Source organism: Notechis scutatus, chromosome 2 (assembly GCF_049901735.1).
Source record: "Notechis scutatus isolate UNSWTSFEM ecotype Mainland chromosome 2, rNotScu1.2, whole genome shotgun sequence".
Classification (NCBI taxonomy): Eukaryota; Metazoa; Chordata; class Lepidosauria; order Squamata; family Elapidae; genus Notechis; species Notechis scutatus.
In genome coordinates this window covers 244,077,440-244,099,302 of record NC_142010.1, presented here as the reverse complement: position 1 = coordinate 244,099,302, position 21,863 = coordinate 244,077,440, and the positions used below count along the sequence as shown (strand labels likewise).

At 38.7% G+C, this 21,863-nt stretch overlaps 1 protein-coding gene across 1 annotated transcript in view; it reads left to right on the top strand.

The window, feature by feature from the left end:
* Positions 1–1,702: 1,702 nt before the first annotated feature.
* The window catches only part of PARP8 (poly(ADP-ribose) polymerase family member 8), a 175,537-nt gene continuing 155,376 nt past the window's right edge, over positions 1,703–21,863 (top strand). Inside the window, exons 1-3 of the mRNA XM_087958448.1 lie at positions 1,703–1,826; positions 2,616–2,717; positions 3,659–3,713. Of these exons, the coding sequence (XP_087814574.1) occupies positions 2,627–2,717; positions 3,659–3,713 (146 nt within the window). The 5' untranslated portion in view covers positions 1,703–1,826; positions 2,616–2,626. The remainder of the gene's footprint in view (positions 1,827–2,615; positions 2,718–3,658; positions 3,714–21,863) is intronic.

The following is a 21,863-nucleotide window of genomic DNA, read 5'->3' as shown; positions in this document are numbered from 1 at the left end:
GAGCAAAGAAACACAAATGTAGTGCATCAGGACAAAAAAATATAAAAAAATAAAACAACTCTGTATGAAAAATACATTGGAAAAAAGCAAATGCAAATATTAGAAGAAATGCATACTGAGATGCATAAAGTTTTGTGTGAGTTGTTTCTAACTGTAAACTGATGCAAACAGAAGACAAGTTAAACTGGAAAAATGAGAAACCGAGGAAGCTAAAACTGCCTCATTTGTGCATTCATAATGGAGGCCTGAAACAGATGTAACTTCAACTGCCAACCATAGGTTTGCCACATTAACCCAGCAACATATGGAAACATAACACATCTGCCACCTGGGTTGGCTTAGATATTTGTAGAATTAGTAGAGCAATTAAGTGACTCAGACTGATGATTTCTACATGCAAATGGGTGCCGGTTTAAGGTTTTGAACTTGGGCTGGGAAGACCCAGGTTCAAATCCATGATTTTGGACCAGTCAGTTACTCTCAGTCCAACTTAGTTTGTAGCCATAGGGAAAAATCAAAGAGTTCAAAGTGTGTTACCTTGAGATGCTGAAAGAAAGAATAAAGTAAATATACCAAATGTAGCTTTTCTATCTAAAATGGTGTTAGACATAGCAGAGGGTATTCACTCATTAGATTTGGCTGGTTGCGGCCTTCCACTGTTATTTTAATTCTAGGATTCTGCTTACCTCGTAGTATTTTGCAAATCTGCCTACAGTATTCCCATAAATTCCTTTCCTCTACATATTAGTTTTCCTCAGGGAGACATTAAGATGTAATTGTTATCATACTGATTCATTTGTATCTTTATGTATAGGCAGTCCTCGACTTACAGGTTTGTTTAGTGACCGTTCGAAGTTACAACTGCACTGAAAAAAGTTACTTATGACCATTTTTCACACTTGTGACCATTGCACCATCCCTATGGTGATTTACATTTGCACACTTGATAGCTGAGTCACATTCTGACAAGCCAACTCAATGGGAAAACCCGGTTCACTTAACAACCACGTTGCTAATTTAACCGCTGCAGTGTGGCAAGTAAAATGGGGCAAAACTGACTTAACACATTTCTCACTTAGCAACATAAATTTTGAGCTCCACTGTAGTCGTAAGATGAGGACTACCTATATTATACCAAAATGTTCTCCATTTTATCAAAGGTATCCGGCTGGGGATTTCTTCCTCTTTTCATCCACCTTGCAAAGGAGGATTTTAGCCTTATGACGCCCCTGCAACGTTGGACAGGTTGAGACCACAGGTGAGACCAAGTGACCGAGTGATTTCACGCTGGGCCAAAAAGCCCGTTTTCTCTCCCAGCCCAGAATTTGTCAACTAAACCATCGCCTTAACGTGAACCTTTACGACTCGGCCGCTATCCACCCCCCCCCCCCCCCCACCTCCGCCTCATCGACTGCCGCCGTGCCAAGTCTACAACGCAGAAGCAGGGAGGGCAAAGCGTCGCTGTGAAGCGCCCGTGGGTAGCCGGCGCGAGGCAAGGGCGCGCGGGGGCTGCGCCCGTGTGCGCAGCGCTTTCCCTGCGGCGTCTCACCTTCGGTTCTCTCTCTGCCCCCCCCCCCAACACGCGCAGGCCTAACCTCTCAGCCCGCGAAAAGGCTCGCTAATTTCCATTCTCCTCCCCCGCCCTTCGCGCCGGAGGCCACGCAAGCCATTTAACCGGTTGCCCAGACTGCCTGGTTGACCCCTCCCTTCGGTAGAAGCCGTGGACGGAGAAGCCCAAAGGGCTCCGGCGAAGGAAAAAAAAAAAGAAGCGCGGCTCGGCGTCCGCCTTTCGGCTCCGCTCCGGACTCCTGGGCGGAAAAGCAACAGTACGCGTAGCAGGCGGTGTGTCTGGGGCTTGGGAGAGGCGGCGGCGGCGGCTAGGGGAGGGGTTTGCGGCTTGGCGTCGCTGCAGAAGTGCCGGCCTCTCGGGGAGCTGCCCCTGTATGCGCGCGTGTGTGTGTGTGTGCGTTTGTGTGTTTGTGTGCGTGAGCGCGCGCGGCGGAGTGACTTGCTCGCTCGCTCGCTTTCTCTTTCTCTCTCTCTCTCTATTTGCCTGGAGCTGCCGCTGAGGCTGTTGTGCTACGCCGCCGCCGCGCCTCATCTCCTTTCCTCCCCCCGTCACTCCAGCAGCCCAGCGGTGGCGGAGGGGGAGCAGGAGAGCCAAGAGACGCTGGGTTGTGGAGCTCCAGCTCCGGGCTGCTCCCCTTTCCCAAGCCAGTCAGTCCGCTCGCTCGCTCTCTCTCTCTCTCTCTCTCTCTCGCCAGCCAGCCAGCCAGCCAGCCCAAGCCACTGCCGGCGCCGAAAGCTCCCCCGAGCCCCTTCTGGCTATCTACTGCCAAGCCCGAAGGGAAACTGGCGTCAACATCTGGGCGAGCACATCTGGCCACGCAACGCCAATTTCCCCCGGATTCCGCGCGCACCCAGGAAGGCGAGCTTCCCCTCTTTTCTTGTTAAAAGCCCTCGGTCTTCCTGGAAGGGTTCCATTTTTGAGCCGCTTTTTCACCGAAAAGGAAGCAAAGGAAACGAGCTTAGAGAGAGAAAGACAAGCCGAGGAATCCCCAAGGCGGTTTTCCTTGCCTTTTCCTTTCCTTTCCTTTTTTTTTCCTTTCCCCCAGGGATTCAGTTCATGGGGATGTGTTCAAGGCAAGAAAGGATTCAGAAGGATATTGACATAGTGATCCAAAAGTGCAAGGTGGAAAAGGACTGCCTGTTTGCAGGTGAGTTTTCCCAGCTTGGTCTTTTTCCCCCTCCACCCCCCACCCCGCCACCCCGCTTCCTATCCCGACTCAGTTGCTTTCGGACTTTTTTTTTCTCCAAGGAGGGCAGTGGCTGGAGTTGGCTCCAGACGTGTTGATGGGAGGGTAGCCGAACTCGGTCGGAGAGAAGAATCCTTTGGCGTTTTCTTCTTGGTTTTTTTTTCAAAGCATGTGACGAACCCCCCCCCCCATCACCCTTCCTAGATAAAGTAGCTATTGTGGCTTAATTGTGGCTTAATTGGAGGACTGTTGGATGTCGGGGCTTAGTGAATTAATTCCTAGTTAGATTGGGTTTTGGTTTACCTTTAAGAAATAAGCCACCATCCATCTCAGTCTTTTTCATGCACCCCATTTCCCGCCATGTTTTTAAACCTTTGCCTTGAACAATAAACTGGGGTCCGTCCATCATCATATTTTTCATGCCTGGGAAGGTGTTAGTCAAAAGTATACCTTCTAGGGTGGACTTAGTGATACGGTGCACAAATAGCTCTATCTTTATTACCTTTTATCTCCTCCCATCTCGCCTTCCCTCCCGCTCTGGCCCCTTATTTCAAATTTTCAATATTTTGGCTTGTTACTGTCCTCAGATAATTTCTGATAATGTTTGATTTGCCTTGAGCAGTTTGTCTTGTTTACTGCCTGTTGCCTCCACCGATAATGGAAATCCTTGTTGTTGCCATAGCACTGGAGCACTTGTTGCAGGGAGGGGTAGACTGGGGTCCTCCTCCCTTATATTATGATGATGATAGTTGCTATTTTTATTCCCCAGCTTGAATTAATCTCTGATATGTGTGCATACTGGGGAGGGAGCTGAGGGTGCTGGGAAGTTAACAGACCAGGCAAGACAGATGTGGCAAACAAGCAAGCTTGATCAATAGCAACACATCTCTTTTGTATTCCAGATTTCAGATACGCAGATTCCACTTTTACCTTCACCTACATTGGAGGATCCAAAAGGTATGAATTCCCTTTAAAACAGTTGGATTTCTTTTCTCTGGCTGGTGATACAAAAGCTGTTAGTAAGCTGCTTGTGTAGAATAAGTTGAGACTGGTGGTCTCACTGTCCCTCCCTTAGAAGGTAGCCTATATTTTGAAAGAGTAATGCCTTGGGGCTTCCCCCCCACAAAGATATATTGGCCTGGAACAGGTGTTCTATAGGGTGATTATTAGTCATCAGAGGTTCATTGATTCTGCACTTCCTCCTCTTTGTCTCCTTCCAGTCTGCAGGCATTATGTTTGATGTGTGCAAATGGTAGAGGAACAGGGGCATGAAAAGAAAATTCCTATAAGCTAGTTATGATACAAAGCAGAAGCAGGAGAGACAATATTTGAATGCTACCAATCATGGAATTTAATCTCTGTGTCAACAGTACAGTACAGTGGAAAAAGGAGATTGCAATGTGTGGACCTGTTTATTTATTATTTGTCAATAAAGCAACTGTTTGTCATTAAAAATAGAATCAGTGAACTTTATAATGCATATAACATGTCTCGCTACAGGAATCAAATACCGATGAAATTTCATAGTTTTGGAAATGGTTTTGGAACTTTGCCCCATCACACTAATATGCATATATATATTTCTGTGATTTGTAGTTTTTTTAATGACAATGCTTTGTTATTCAAATTACTCTGAACATTTTAGAATTTTCATCATTTAAATGGTTGCTCATCTTTGTTATTTTACATTAGATAGAATTACACAAAATATATAGAACAGTTTGGATATTATTTTAGTTCTATTATAGTCGCTACAGTCTGTATCCATTGTGTTGAAAAAAGATGATGTGCTAGCTTAGGGCCATGGTAGGTATAAGAGAAATATTCTAGAAGAAAATGTTTACAACCACATTGCTGTCCTCTGCTCTTTTTCCAGCAAAAATATTCACAGGTCTTTTATCTTTTATAGTTGGAACAAGAGCAGAGGTCAGTATTTATTATGATAGTGGTCTGGTTGGAAAAAAAGTTTATGGTGTCTTTTGATATATACTACCTCTTTGTTAAAATTTGTTAAAATCAAAGGTCTATTATCTGTGCCATCTCATCTACTTGGCCTATCTGCTATATATTTCAGGCAGCTCTACATTCATGCACCAGTTGATACTTCTAGTCCCTTTGGTTCTATGCAGCTCTATGCAGAATTAAGTTCTACTTAAATCCATTGATGTGTGTATATGTTTAATAGGTTTAGAGTGATGCACCTAATTTTGCATATAGTAGTACCAGCTTTTGCTTCTAAGATTTCCAGATGTATGTACATTTGAACCTTGGATTCAGATGGGTAGTTTGGTCAAAAGCATTTCTGTCCTTGTGAGTCAGAAGCTGACTTTGTTATGAAACATTGAGGGAATTCTTTATTGAATCAGCAGCCTAGAACTGACCAGACAGTAGATGAGATTAGTTTTGACTTGCTGATTGTTTAACACAATAGATGTCCCCCCCCCCTCCAATGCATCAACTTCAGAACTGGACTTCCTATCTGTTTCATCTATTTTGTAGGTGACGTGGGAACAGCTGGGCTTGTATTAGAACATGCTTATGGAGCCTTGCATGAAGTATGCTTAGCAATACTGAAGTAACTAATATTGCTTTAACGGTTCAGTCACTGAGCTGTTGAACTCATGTGGTAATTGAGGAGTTATCAGTTCACTGCTTGGGGTAGCTTGCCAGAAGACATTACTGCAATTTGCCTAGAGGCTATCTTATCTTTCAGATAACTGCTGATTACTCTTGTAGCAGTGGTATGACTAATGCAAATGAGTTTCCAATATTTGTCCAAGGCCAGCACTGCTGTGTTTTCTTTTTGGACAGCCTTTAAATGTGCTTTAGAACAAAACGAAACATAGAAGAATTTCCTCATAGAATTTGTATCTTAAGCTTTTCTTCCAAGATCTTTTGGTATGCTAGGCGTTTGATTGACACTTCAAGGTAGCTTAAGTTGAACCTCAATTCCAGAGATCACTTGAGGGCTGCACCAAGAATTGGGAAATTGGGAAATCAAAAGAGGAGTCATAAAACATGAGACCTGTTTAGCTAAACTAGTCATGAGGCACTGAAAATTACCCAGTTTCTCCCATTGAGCTTCAAGGAAGGCAATGAACTTGATTTTTTAATATTCTATATCTTCTATAGAAGGTATTGAATAGGTATACCTTGCATACCTGATTTTTCTATACCTCACATTATTTTAGCATAAGCAAATTCATCATCTCATTTTCCACAAAGGCCATATTATTATGGTTTATTGCTTTTGTGTATAAAATATTGAAAGTTCTTTCCCATATACAATATGTGTGGTTGTACACACACAAATACACATATCCTAAAACAGCAAAATAAAAATATTGAACTGGAGCGGGCAGCCTTATCAAACCATACATATTTATAGAAAAACAATGCTAAGAGTTACCTGAATCAAGTTGAATGAGAAAGGCAACCTAAATCTCTTTCAGAATGAAAGTTTCATACTCTGGGGTACAAGGCCAGTGCACAATAAGACTTTCTTTGTCCATGAATCATTATTTAAATAATACTCTTTATTTCAGAGATTCTCTTAGCAGCTTTAATTCCAACTTTCTCTTTTTGAGCTATAGCAGATTGAACACAAATAAATACAGTACCATGTAAGAAATTTCTTTAGACGTATCTCTTTGTCCATCTAGTTTATTATTGATTGTTGTTGAAATTACCTGCAGTTTTCCAGTCAGAATAGATATAATCAATTAAATAGGTAATGTCAGAGGACTCTTTTCCCTTCATTTCCTGCCAGCTGTTTGTTTAAATACTAAATTTTGAATAGAGGAACTTGTAAAGGCAAGGTAGCTGATTTACCACTTTGATTCTTCTGGCTGTTATTGACCTGACTTCGACTGACATTTCCTTCAAAACCATCAACATTGTATGTCAAGAAGGGACATCACCAAAGGTCTTGATAAATTGTTCATTTAGCTTTGCTGAAATATTGTCTTCCTCAGAAGATGGATTTCTCAATTCTTGAGTTAAACCAAGTGCAGATACCTAGTAGAGGCCTCAAACCTCCATTGACTCTTCAATATGGATAGATGTTTAAAAGCCCAAATCAAATTTTGGACTGTATGGATGTGGTATAAGACTTGATTTGCAAACTTGAGGTCTAGATTGGAAAATGTTTATTCATTATGTTATGTCTGTATATTTAGCTGTGTTGGGCTGACACTTTGTTTCCCTTTCTTTTCACTTATATTTATTTAAACAGTCAGTTTGATTATTTTCCCCTTCCTCAACAAAAATAATACCATTTAATAACAACTTTACAAGATTTAGTGAAGGTTGGGAGACAGCAGATAGCCCAGTGTGATTTTGGATTGTTAAGTATACTTTTTGTATATTCATTCAGTAAATAAAACTGAAATTTTAATTCAGACATGTTGCTTTATCCTTCATAAGTAAGGTAAGTAGTAAGGAGCAAGTAATGAATTAATATGCTTAATTCAGGTGGAGTATAGATTAGCCTATGTGTGTGTATAGATAAGTTAATGTGAACGCAGTATAGGATTAAAACATGTTTATTCAGTGAAAAATAAATTAGCTTTGGTGTTAAAAAGCTCAATTTGGTAGTTTGACCTAGTAGCTCAGGTACTGCAGTTCTAAACAAAAAACCCAAAACAATTTTAAAGCCAAATTTACAGCTAAATATTATAAGTAAAGAAGTTAATGAATTTGTCATGTCCCAGTTAGAATCTGATTCCAAGGGAGATGTGGAACAGCTGACAGGGAGTGGGAGTGTGGCTCCGGTGGCTGGGAACGAAACCGGGGAAGGGCACAGGCCGGCTGGGCATTCAGAGGAAGACCCAAGCCCACCCCCTCTTCATCCTAGGGCAAGCAGAAAGGAACAGATAAGGTGGTTCACGGGAGAGGAAAGGGGCTTGATCCCCTTCATAGGCTGCAGCTGGGAAGACTGTTTAAAAGGGCAAACTGTGCATGGCAAAGTTGCTGGAAACAAAACACGCTTATCTGGGTTTTGGCATCCTCCCAACTATGTGTGCCTCCTTATCTTTTGAAAGTCTGCAAGATTATCCTGGTCTGTCTGTTAATTACTTCAGCGTGGTTTGTGTTGGGTTTTTTATTTCAACTTTATCTATATTTTGGGTTTGGACTGCATTTCTTCCCTTTGTAGACTGTTTTTGGAAGAGTTTGATCCCCCCCCCCGAAGATAATTGGACATTGTGGGCCAAGTTGGAGACTTGGAATTTATCTACTTTGGTGACTTCGTTATTTTTGTGCCACACCCTGGGTCATCACAGAATTTGCTTTCTCATCAGTCATGCAAAGATGATTCATAGAAACCCTCACGACCAGGACTTAATGAACTTTTAACACTGTATAATTATTAAAATCAACAGTCTTCAAAATTTTCAATGGATGTATGGAATCCTAAGAATTTAGTTAGCTTCTTAGTGTTCTTGTTTTAGATGTACAAAGTAACAGAATAACAGAGTTGGAAGGGACCTAAGAGGTGTTCTAGTCAAAGCTCTGCTCAAGCAGGAAACCTTATATTTTTTCAAGGGAAAAGTTGGTTCTTAGACATGATAGTTAGAAACCAGAATTTCATTCCTTGCATCTTTAATGGACAGTGACACTTGTCTATTAAATCAAAGCATCTTCAGTGTTGGTTCACATAGATAAATATGATAATTTAATGTTTATATGCGCACTTTTTGAGAATTTATAGTACTCCCTCTTTATCTGTATATCTACCTATCTTGATTAATTTTCAGTTTTGTAAAAGAGATTAACCTCATGGTGGAAATAGGAAACTAAACCCAAGAGGAGGCTCTAACTTGACTATGACCATGTAATTAATTCTTGATTCTAATGAGACTTGAGAGGAGAACTTTCCTGCTTACATTCTTAGTCAATCACTATATTGCAATTGCATCACTTCTGTAATTTGCTCCCATGTGAGCCGTTTACTAAGATATGTTTGCATGGAGAATGATAATGTATGAACTGGGTAAGTGCCGAGAATGCTGACAGTGGTTTATGATTGTGAAAGCAGCATAAGTTCTACAAGTCTCTTACTTTACAAGTTAAGAGATCAGTAGACCATGCCAGGGCCGAAACCTAGACTAGGAAGTCACGAAATTCACCACAGAAGAAAACAATGGGAAACCACTTTTGTATGGCTGCTGAAAAAAACTATGGGGATGTCTCCATGAAGTCATCAGAAGTCAAGCTTGTCTTGGCCAGGTTAAAAAATGAAAAAGACATTTATAAAAGAGTGAAAACCTTATATGGTTTTGTTGAAAGAAGAAAAAAATTGAATTGATGATTTATGGATTGGTGGATTAAAGAGGATTAAAGGGGAAGAGGAAAGAATAACATGGCAATAACTTGATAGAAGAGCACATGTGATAATTGTTTTTTCTTTTTCTTTTCTATATTTTTATTTTTTTACTCTTTAATGTTTTTATAGTATAGAAAAATTCTAACAAAATATTAAAGAAGTCAGGTTTGACTTGAAGAAGACTGGTTTTTAACCAATAAAAATAACTGTAATTTGCAATGGAGTAAGCAATTTTATCAGACATGTCATTGCTCTATATATTATTTCCATCAATTTGGGTTTGTATAGAAAGACCTTGGAAATATGCACTGTTAATAATTTTTGCACACTTTCATTTTTCTCTTGATATTTGTGTTGACCTGTGTGGGTGTTCTATATTGTTGCATTTCACATTGCTGCCATTTTCTAAGCCTTTCTATCTTAGGATGCATGCTTATCTCTTGGAGAGAAGGTCAGCATGTGTGCATAACCAACCAGTGATATTAAGAGTCATGGTTCATTCTTCTGCATAGAATTAAAACATGGTTATCATTCTAATGGTGTATCATTCCAGGAGAAAGAAAGGAATTATTTTCAAAACATGGCATTTTTATTATTGCAGGTGTAAGATGTTGAATTGTTGGTGTGATAGAGCAAAACTACAAACATTGCTTTGCTTAGGTACAGTTTTTTGTAACCTTGGCAGCTTTGAGCGGACTTCAACTCCCAAAATTTCTCAGCCATCTGGCTAGGGGTTGATGTTTAGATATCTTAAAGTTTATGTGGTTGAGAAACATTTGCCTGGTACTTTTATTAGGGTGAATCAGATTAACACAAAAGAGTATGAAAGCTTTCTGGTCTTCTCGAATTCTATCAGATAAATAGCAATAGCAGTCGCACTTAAGACTTATATACTGCTTCACAGTGCTTTACAGCCCCCTTTAAATGGTTTACAGAATCAGCATATTGCCCCCAATAATTTGGGTCCTCATTTTACCAACCTCAGAAGGATGGTAGGTAGGTTGAGTCAGTCTTGAACCAGTGAGAATTGAACTGCTGGCAGTCAGCAGAACTAGTCTGCAATACTGCATTCTAACCACTGCACCATGATGACTTTTTAAAATAACACTCCCTGAAATGTTATAAAAAGGAGAAAAGCAGAGAAATTTGACTTGAGAAATAAGAGGCAATTTTTTTAGTCTTTAGGAAATAGTATCAAGAACCTCAGTCCCTCTGTTAGAGTACAGTACTTCAAGCCACTTCTGTTGCAGCCAGCTGCCTGTAATTTTGCAGATCGAATCTCACCTCAAGGTTGACTCAGCCTTCCATCCTTCCGAGGTAGGTAAAATGAGGACCCAAATTGTTGGGGGCAATAGGCTGACTCTGTAAAACCACTTAGAGAGGGCTGTAAAGCACTATAAAGCGGGATAACTCTAAGTGCCATTGCTATCGCTATAGTAGGGTTTTAGGGAGCCCCACCAATTGTCATCTAGTCTCCATTTTGGTATATAATAGTGGTTACAGCACTAGGCTAAAACGTGGGAGTTCTAGTCCTGTTTTAGGCATCAAGACAGCTTGGTGGCTTTAGGCCAGTCATTTTCTTTTGGCCCTAAGAAGGCTGGGCCAAACAACCTCTGATAATTGTGCCCAGAAGCATGCACCAACTTATATAGGCAGCCACCGAGGTCAATCATGACTTGAAGGTATGCATGCATGTACACAAATACTAGTTTCCAGATAACATTTTTATGGTTAATCCAGGCTTTCTAACTTCTAACCCTTAATGTTAAAAATCTTTTTTTCTAGTCTTGTATTTTCCCCTCTAGGTTAAACCAGAATGCAGTATGTTGTTATCAGTCCAGATGGTCACTTTGTGTTTCTTCAATTATTTTGACAAGTTGGGATTCCCCAAAAATCAAACAGAAGAAACATTCTCTGACCTAAACTTCCTTTTTTAAAAGGTTGCTATATTTTTAGTCTCTTTCCTGAGAGTTCCTCTTTAGGTACATGAGAGGAGTTTAGAAGAAAGGACAATAAGATAGGAGTTATTTCCTTCTGTGCATGTTGAAATATAAATTGACAATTAAAAGTTTCAATATGATGGAAGGTGAATAATTTGAGGAAGAGTGTTTGCCAGTAATGTACATTCAAGCTAGCTTTCCAAATACAATAGAAGGTTATCCAAAAATAATCTATCCTGTCTAATCATCAAAACCATAAATCATAAGGTCACATTTATCTATTTTATAATACACACACACACACACACAATTTACATTTATTTCTGACTGAATGTGTGTGTGTATCTTTCCAGTCGGAATAAATGTAGATACTGTCTTTTATCTGATCATAGAAGTCAAATTAGCCTTCTGAGCAAATCACCAACTATTTCTCCATTATGAACACTGTCAGATCATTCCATCTTTGTGCATACAATAATCTCACCACAGCTATCATATACAAAAACAAATTTCTATATTTTTGTTTTCGACTCTTTGCCCAAAGAAAAATCTCCAGTCCCGATTGTATATTAATCTTTAAAATCTTCTGAATCAGTGCATGTATTTGAATCCAGAATTTTCTAATTTTTTTACACATCCACCAAAATAATATCTTCATGTTCACATTTCCATTATTTATTTTAGACAATTTGTCTTGTGGCATATCAACAACGCTATGCATCATTTTATAAAAAATATTTTGAAGGTTATAACAAAGTATATGTTTAAATTCTTTCAGCCACATATTTTTCCATTGTTCCAACTGTATATTATAAATCCAAAATTTAAATCCACTTTATCATACATTCTATCACTTATTCTGCCTCTGTTTCAAATTTCAATAAAACTTTAATTATTTTTGCCATTGCATGTTCATCATTTGTTCATAGTTCTGTTTCAAGCTTAATCTTACAATGTTCAGAATCATAAATTATTTTGTCTACTTTAAATCTTTCTAATATCAATAAATAAGCGAATAAATAAATAAGCTTACAGTATATTCCTCTGTCACTAATTGTTGTCTAGATTTTATTTTATATTTCCCTTGACCAAATTCTGGTATTTCAAAATAAGTTAGCCAGTTCAGTTTTCATTTCTGACTATGTTCCAAGAGGCAATCTGTCAGGTGTGTGAAGAGGAACGATGTGGGGGAAAAAAAATCTGAAATTATGTAGCTTCTGTTCCTACATGTAAGAAAAAGTTTGTGAACTTTATTTTACTTTCACCTTTTGATCATCACCTTCCCCTGAAGGCATGCCTGGTGGAAGGACCTGCTTTTCTTCTCTTCAGCTGTAACCACCTGCCAGGTCTTCAGAAAAACAAAACAAAAAAGAAACTCTTGAAAATTAGTTAGGTTTTTGATGTCAGAAGAAATTTTGAGCCCATTAACAAATGATGTTTTTGCTATGATAGATGGTGTTGACTATGTAAAGACATATTATGCCTCATGTTGACAAAACAAATGCAGGCTAGTATGTGACTTTGATGTGAATTTTGGATATGGGTGAATCTTCTTATCACAATTGATAGGAAAGTGGATTAATTTCTATTTACTGAGCCATGGTGGTGCAATAGTTAGAGTGCAGTACTGCAGGCTACTTCTTTGACTGCTGGCTGCCTGAAATTTGGCAGATCGAATCTCACCAGGCTCAAGGTTGACTCAGCCTTCCATCCTTCCAAAGTGGGTAAAATGAGGACCCAGATTGTTGGGGGCAATATGCTGACTCTGCAAACCGCTTAGAGTGGGTTTAAAAGCACTGTAAAGCGGCATATAAGTCTAAATGCTATTGCTATTGCTACTGTCTTTTAGGTGGAAATCCATAACCTATCTGAAAACTTAGGGTCAAAAGATAGAAATAGGTGAAGCTGCTGAGTATAGGTTTAAAGGTATATGGTCTGGTGTCAGATGGATAAAAATGACTTTTTTTTTCACAAGATGTTAATGGTATTTGTATTAATTGTTTTCCTACAGCACTTCTTTGAATCTCAAGAACAATCCCAAGAACGTCTTTCATTGTGCACTGCAATTCAGTGAAATTAGGATAGGCTTGGAGCTGCTTCTGGAATCAGTTGCACCCTTTACCTAGAGAAGGAGGACTTGGGCAATTGTAGCTCATTTCTTGTCACCACCCTTTTGGACTACTGTAATGAACTCTAATTGGGGTTGCCATTAAAAGAATTTTCAGAAATTGCAGTTCAAAAAGCAGCAGCCCACGGCCGTTGGGTCTCCTGATGTTGGGAGCACATAATACAATTGGCTTGACAGAATCTGCATTACATATCTAATCCTCAGCATATCACCGTTCATTTAGCAAAAGGAGTGATTTTGAACTGATCCCCACATTTACAATCAGCAGCATGCCATGGTCCTTGATCAGAATGCTGGCACTTGAAAACCGGAATGTATTTATGGCAGCAGTAGTATCCCGAAGTCATCCGATCACCTCACAAGCAAAGTCAATAGGGAAAATTGAATTCACATTAAAAAAAATGCATGATTCACTACCATCTCCTGTGATTTGCTTAACAATCATGGTAAAAAGTCATTGTAAAATTGGGTGCGATTCATTTAACAGCTGCCTTGCTTAATAGAAATTCTGGTCCCAATTGTGGCCAAAAGTCAAAGACCACCTGTGATTGTCAATTAGTTTCCAGGTCCAACTTAAGATGCTAGTTTGGACCTATAAAGTCTTCCTAACCAGGATATCTTCAGAACCAGCTTCTCTATCCGGCTTCAGCCTGATTGATTAGATTGATTATATCAGGGAGAATTTATTGCAAATCCCACATTTTTAGGAATTCGAGGGTCTGAGGCAAAGAGGCACTGCTTTTTCATTGCAGAATCAACATGGTAGAACAGCCTCCCAGTGAAGAAAAGGATTGTTCCTTCTCTGCTAGCCTTTTGTTTCACAGGACCTTCCCTTGATTTGATTTTTTGTTAGTATCTTATTTTCTTGGTATTTTACAATATGGTTCTATCTTTATTTCTTATGGGTTTTGCTTTCTGTTGTATTTCTGTATGAGTCCTCAAGAATTGTGTGTGTGTGTGTGTGTATATGTATTATATTGCATTCTGCCAAAATCATTGGCTAGAATGTGATTAGAATATTAGGTCTTCAAAGTTCATTTTTCTACTACATATATGATGTGTGTGTGTGTGATATAAAATAAAAACATTTTAGATGATGTGGAAGAATGCATACTTTATGCGTATCAGTTCCTATGTTCAATCCAGGGCAGTGTTTCTCAACCATGGCAACTTCATGATGTGTTGATTATATGTGGCTGGAGAATTTTAGGGAGCTGAACTTCACATATCTTAAAAGTCACCAAGATTGAAGTGACTGAGCAAGGTGCTGGGTAAGGCCCCTGCATTAGAGTAGAAAATATTGGGCAAGAGGCAGAAATCTGTCCAACCTGCAGATTATCATGTTCTATCTCTGCCAAGAGAGATATTTTCCTCTCTGGGAAGAGGAAGATACAGAAAAAAAGAATGGTTTAGCTTTTTCCACTTTTGGCTTTGCCTTCATCCCAGTTGCTTTGATCCCATTCATTGTCATGGTAAGTTCAACATGACCCTGAAAAGAACGCAAATTTTGAAAGAATGGTCCCTCTTATCCTGAATTATTTTATGGGAATTTTCTTATGGAGTAATATATTCTGAAAAAATTCAACCATATAATCAAGAATTATACTTTTGATGTTTCCCTGGTAGGCCTTTTATAGTGAAATTTTAGTATCAGATCTTGGAATGCTCATTTCTTCCCAAATGATATTGAGTGTAATGTTGTGAAAATTGTGGGACAATCACCTTCTTGGATGGATATAGATAGCAGAGTTTTCATTTCAAGTACTTTAATGCTCCAAAATCATAGCCACACACTTCAAGTAAATTGTCTGGATTCACATTGTTTGAGCTGGGCAGCCTTATAAATGTAGTTAGTAAATAGAGACAGTATAATGGTTAAGGTGCTAGCCTAGAAACTAGGAGACTGAGTTCTAGTCCTGCCTTAGGCATGCAAAAACAGCTGTGTGACTTTGAGTTAGTCACACTCTCAGCCCAACCCATCTCACATGATTGTTGTTGTAGGGAAAATAGAAGGAAGATTTATTGTATGAGATGTCTACTGCCTTGAATATGACAAAATGAATAAAAAAAATGGGATAAAGATGAAAAAAATAAATGCAAAGGAGGGAAAATGAAAAACACTGTAAGTAGCTCAAGTGTGTGAATTGCATAGATTATCATAAATAATACATGTGCTGTGAGGTTTGAAGGATTATTTTGAGGGTCTGGGAGTTGAGCTGAATGATTACTATTTCATTTTTTCCTTCTAGAAAATTATCTATATTCATATTTCTGAATTATTGGAACTGTTTGATTGTACTTCATTTTTTATAGGTTTAGGAAAACTAATTAGTAATGTACAGGTTAGGAATAATTTTATGTGTAATTTGGGCACTAAACACGGAACAGAGAGTATAGGCATTTGAATAATTTTAATTATTTAACCTTAGAAAATTGAGAGACATTTTTCAGTAATGGGAAGTGCTCCAGTGTAGTTATTACCTATGTAGTTAGGCATAGTAGTACATTGTTTGATGCAGAATTGTATTGTATTCAGAGTACTTTCTTAATAGGGAACTTGATTCTACTAGAGCAGGGGTTGGCAACCCACGGCTCTGGAGCTACATATGGCTCCTTCATCTCTCTGCTGTGGCTCCCTGTTGCCTGTCGGCTCCACAATTGATAGGACAGGTAGAGGAAAAAGGATGCCGTGCTAGGAGGAGACTCTGTGGTGGGGGAACTGGACTTCCAGTTGGCTCCAGAATTGAATGGGGCGCTTCCAGTTAGGACCTTTGTGGCTCTTTGAGTGTTTAAGGTTGTTGACCCCTGTACTAAAGACTGTTTAGGTTGCAGGTGTTTGAACTGTATTTCTCACTTCTCCAGAAGCAGCATTGCACCTGCCCTTTTCTTTTAATTATTTTCTGAGAAAGGAAGTCTAGTCCTCAACAGCCACAATTGCAATCAGAATTTCCATTGCTAAACAAAGGCATTTAAGTGAATTGCACTCAATTTTATGACTAATTTTGCTGTGACTGCTAAGTGAATCACTGCTTTAAGTGAATCATTAGTCACTAAGTGAATCCAGCTTCCCCCATTGACTTCTTGGAAGCCAGTTGGGAAGATCCCAAACAGTGATGCCATGACCCCAGGGCACTGTAATTGTCATAAATGCATGCAGGTTGCCCAGGCACCTATATTTTGATCATGTGACTGCAGGGATAGTGCAGTGGTTGTTAGTGTGAGGATCAATTGTAAGTCCTTTTTTTTCCAGTGCTCTTGTAACTTCAAATGGTCACTAAATGAATGGTTGTAATACCTGCATAGCAGCATCATTTTTTTTCTTGTCCCAGTAATTTGGACATGGTCCTATCTAAACAACAATGAAAGGTACTGTTTAAACTGGGTACCTTTCTCTTGTGGTTGTAAATAAGAACTTAGAGGCTATCAAATTATTCCTCCTCCTCCTCCTCCTCCTTTGCTGTTTTTGCTTTGTCAGCAAATTTTTTTAGCCTTGGTCAGTAGCTTTGGATTGTGGTGTTCTCCTGTTTCTACACAACTCCTTGTGTAGAATGATAAGAACAGTGCAATTGGCTATCAGGCTGCATCACATTTTTTTCTTAGCTATCTCTCATGCTTTGAAGAGAGAGCATACATGGCACATTTGATTATTATTAGACTTTTGTTAACTGTGGGGAATTCTGGGAGTTAAAGTTACCAAGTTTGAGAAAAATTGCTTTGGGAAATTAATGTTAAGTAAATCTTGACAATACTTTCTGATCTGATACTAAATGATGCTTTTAGCAAAATAGCTTTTGTGCTCTTCATGATAAGCCTCAGCCCACACTGCTTTTAGCAGTGGCTGCTTCTTGTGACTTTCAGTAACTTGCTGCAAAACTATTTGCCCTGAAACCAACATAACTGGGAGTTTCTTCATCTTTAGTATACGATCAGGTGAACAGGCAGTGTTATGAATACACTCTAATTTGTATCAGGACCCTGGACAGATCAATAACATATGTAGTCTCTTGGCTGTTTTGGAGCAAGATTTTCTGCTACAGCAACTTCAGGACAAGTGGATTCTCATCTGCTAATTTTCTTGTCGTCAGTGAGATACTGAGAGGATTTTTAAGGATCATCCATTACAACAGCTTAATTGAATTTGCCATGTGATCTTACATGCAGCAGATTAAGTGCACTGAAACAGAGAAACCTATCGTCTGTGCCATGGTTACCATGGTAAATCAAATATTTTCAGAGACCTCATTGATCAAGAGAGCTTGTATAGTTTTTCAGTATGTATAACAAATATATATGCCATCAGCTTATGGTAATGTAAGAAAAAAAAGTGTTTTCAGTTCTTCAGGAAAAAAAAAGGTGGTTTGCCACTATTGCCTCCCTTGTCATTTCCATATGGGTGATATGTACATCATCAATAGTCATGAAACAGTGTGGTTAGGAAAAAGGAAATTACATTTACCTGGGAAAAATACTTGGGCTTTATTTAAATACAGGAGAGTTTTATTTTTGCAGAGTGTCATGTGAAGAACTGAGTTCATCTTCTTGGAAATACATATATGTGCCTTTAAGTAAGATTCAGGTCTTGTATTCCCTTTGCAAAAATTTGGAATGACATCATGGGGCTTTTTGACATTTACTTTCACTTCTTTATTTTTGCTAAACATTTCCGGAATAGATTATTTTCCTAAAATTTCTAGAGAACCAGACATTGTCACAATTGCTCATATTTTAATAAAATTAATGCTAAATTATTATATTTTTGTGTGACACTGTCCATAAAAATATACAATATTGTGGGGGAAAATCTAAATAAATCAAATATACACGCAGAAAGGAAAAAATGGCTGCACAAATGAGAGGATAGCCTGTTGCTTTATTTTAGGGGTGTGTGTGTGTTAGTTTGCAAAAGTTTCAAGTTTCATTTCAGGCTTCTCCAAGAAAAAGACTCAAGAAACATGATTCACAGAAAAGTGGCCATTGAAGACTGACCTTCTCATGTTCATATTCAGTAGTAGATTCCAACAGACTTCCACAAACATGTTTTTGTTTGGTACTGTATACTCCATTCATTTTAGATTTTGGTCCAGGAGTGATATGGTTATGACCTAAAACTTAACCATAAATGGTAAGTTGGAGTGAACTGTCATATATTTTGCACACTCAGTTAACTTGAAATGGGAATTAATGTGGCCTCTTCTATCCTTTTTTTTTTTTTTTAGTTTGCTTGGAATTCAAAGGCAGTGTTCAGTGGTTTTTGTTTTTGTTTGTTTGTTTTCCTTGTTTTTTTTTTCAGAATGAAAGCAAACATTTTTATGTACATAGACCAAAACAACAACAACAACCAAAGATTCTAGTATTTGGTCAATAGTCAGCAAGAGGCTAATTGGTGGAGTACGTACTTCTGGGTCATTGTTTTCATTGCATTCTAGATACACATCACGTATTTAGTATTGTTAAATTGAAATGGTGAAAGAAAGAATAAGAAACAGAGAGTGAGACTGAGAGAGAGAAATGCTAATTAGAGAAATCGAGTTAGTTAACTGCCCATATGATAAATGGGCACAATCAATTCTTATTTATAGCTTACTGTATAATACAAGTATGCAAAAGGTATTCTAGAGTCTGAACATATCTTCTTGGCTATTATCCTAGAAACTGAGGTACTAGCTAAAACAGTTACAAGAGCAAAACTTGTTTCAAAATGAAATTAAACAAATAAAACATATAGGAAACCATAAAAGAGAAAACATGCATTTGTGAGGTATTAGCATAATGTAATTCAAGTGATTTAAGCAAACTGAAAAAGAGCAAATGGGAAGAAGTCAAGTTTTATCTGGGAAACACAAGCATTTGCACGTTGTACCCTTCATAGTTCTAGTGCTACTACAGGGGCAAGGAGTCCATCTCTCCAGCAGTCTATTCCCCCACTCCCATGACAATCCCCCGACCCCTGAATCAGCACATTTGCTAAACCTAGAGAGACACTACAACCCAATCCCTAAATTGTAACAGCCATAAAACAAAGTCAGGGGGGGGGTGTTTTTTTTTTTTTTTTTTTTTTTTTTTTTTTCGGGTTGGGGTGTTTTTTTTTTTTTTGTTTTTTTTTTTGTTGGGTGGGTTTTTGTGGGGGGTTGTTTTTTTTTTTTTTTTGTTTTGTGGGTTTTTTTTTTTTTTTTTGTTTTTTTTGGGGGTTTTTTTTTTTTTTTTTTGTTTTTTTGTTTGTTTTTTTTTTTTTTTTTGGGTTAATATATAAAAAAATAAAATAATAAATATATATAAATATTAATTTTTTTTTTTTTTTTTTTTTTTTTTTTTTTTTTTTTTTTTTTTTTTTTTTTTTTTTTTTTTTTTTTTTTTTTTTTTTTTTTTTTTTTTTTTATTTATATTTATATTTATTTTTTTTTTTTTTTTTTATTTTTTTTTTTATATTTTTTTTTTTTTTGGATATTTTTTTTGTGTTTAGAGTTGGATGTAAATCAGGGAGAAATAGACATGGGGGGGGGGGGGGGGGGGGGGGGGGGGGGGGGGTTTGGGGGGGGGGGGGGGGGGGGGGGGGGGGGGGGGGGGGGGGGGGGGGGGGGGGGGGGGGGGGGGGGGGGGGGGGGGGGGGGGGGGGGGGGGGGGGGGGGGGGGGGGGGGGGGGGGGGGGGGGGGGGGGGGGGGGGGGGGGGGGTGGGGGGGGGGGGGGGGGGGGGGGGGGGGGGGGGTGTGGGGGGGGGGGGGGGGGGGGGGGGGGGGGGGGGGGGGGGGGGGGGGGGGGGGGGGGGGGGGGGGTGGGGGGGGGGGGGGGGGGGGGGGGGGGGGGGGGGGGGGGGGGGGGGGGGGGGGGGGGGGGGGGGGGGGGTGATGGGGGGGGGGGGGGGGGGGGGGGGGGGGGGCCCTTGGGGGTTTGGGGGGGTTTTGGGGGGTTTGGGGGAGGGGGTTTGGGAAGAACAACCCAATCTGCCACTGCTGATAATCTGTTACCTTAAAAATGTTATTTGGTTGAAGAAATTGGTTTTTACCAACTTTAATCTATATGTACTTGCATAAAAGTAAACAAATATTCAAGGGGGAATATTCCAGTTGAAGTCTACACATCTTAACATTTATAAATTTGAGAAACACTGCTTCAGAAGAATCATGTAGAAGAAAGTGGAAAAGTAAAATAGAAATTTCCTCTGAAAGAGTTGCCTGTCATGCAGTTTTTAAAAATACAAATACTATGACAAAATAATTTTCATAAAACCCATTGCCTAATTAATAGCCATTGGCTCAATGATATAAAAACTACTGTCTACAATCCTAGGGGATGTGTTTCCGTTGATTCCCCAAAAGCTTTCAAGTGAATAAACAAATTCATTGATTAAATGCTGTAGATTTGGCAATAATATACTCATTAAAAATAGTTTAGTAGTAGATCATACAGCTTACTTAACATTGGATCATTTTACCCTTAGTAGGATAATATTGAATGTCAGAGCTGCTCTTAGCTGAGAAGCATCAGTTCCAGTTGGGGTTGAAAAGGGCAAGCTACAAGGACTGGATAATTGATTCAGAGTAAGGAAGCTTCTCGTGTGATTATATTTTATTTAATTAAACAGTACAAAAAGAAAAAAAGAAAAGTCAAACAACAAGAGTTATTTTATGATATCTGAATATTTATGTATAAAGCTTTATACAAGTTTCAATTAAGTCTGACTATCCATGTCTTCTAGACTTGACTAGTAACCAGAAGTGAGAAAGAAAATCAGAATCTCTTTGGGTGGAACATTAAAAGAGTTAATATACATTAAGAATTACAAGACTTAACATACATTTCATATATATTTCCTCAGAATGAAAATTAAACAATCAGAAGGCCAAGAGAAGAAATTGTTATGTTTTGGCCTAAAAAATTCCTTAAGTACACAGGCGAAGTGCTGGAGATTCACATAATTTCTCCAAACCTCAAACCCAAACCCAATATATTACAAGCACAAGCTTTTTATTTGAGATTTCCTTCATTTGTATTTTTGGTCACATGTTTCAAACCACTTTTGGAAATTCTGTTTAGTGAGTTGTCCATCTGAACTAGAAACTAATATTTGAGGGTTTTTTATGTGTAATGTTTTATTTATAAATCACATATTAAATAACTGCTGGAATCTGGAACCTCATTCTTGCTTAAATTGAAATGATCAATCTTGCTTAACTACACTATCCTGCAAGGTAGTTTTGTACTTCCCTTATTTGTATTTGGCATTATGTGTAAGTCCCCTCTTAATTATTGAAGTAAAAAAGAAAGACTGAAAAGGAATAAAATTTGCTACTCATATTTTTAGAACCTGCAATGGAACAAAAGTATACCAAAAATGCAGGTTCTCTGATTAAGAAAAAGTATTCCATGGATACTGTAAAATTAGAAGTATAATTTAGGCATGGATGTGGAGGTAAAATTTCAGATGAGAAAATGGGGCTAAATATGATAAGGGAACTTGCAATGCTTCAGTTATTGTTGCACCCTATCACAAATTCTAGTCCATCTGTAATGTATTGTTAGGTCTACCTTACTTCTGATGTGGACTAGGAGGGAAAGTGAGTAGAGATATGAATAATTCAAAAGTACGCATTTTTGGATCCCACTCAATTTCATTCTGTATTGTGTATAAGCGCTGGAAGCAAAAACTGAAATTAAAATGCATCAAAATGTTAACTGGACAATAGTCTTCATTATTTTTTATGCAGATTGCTTCAAT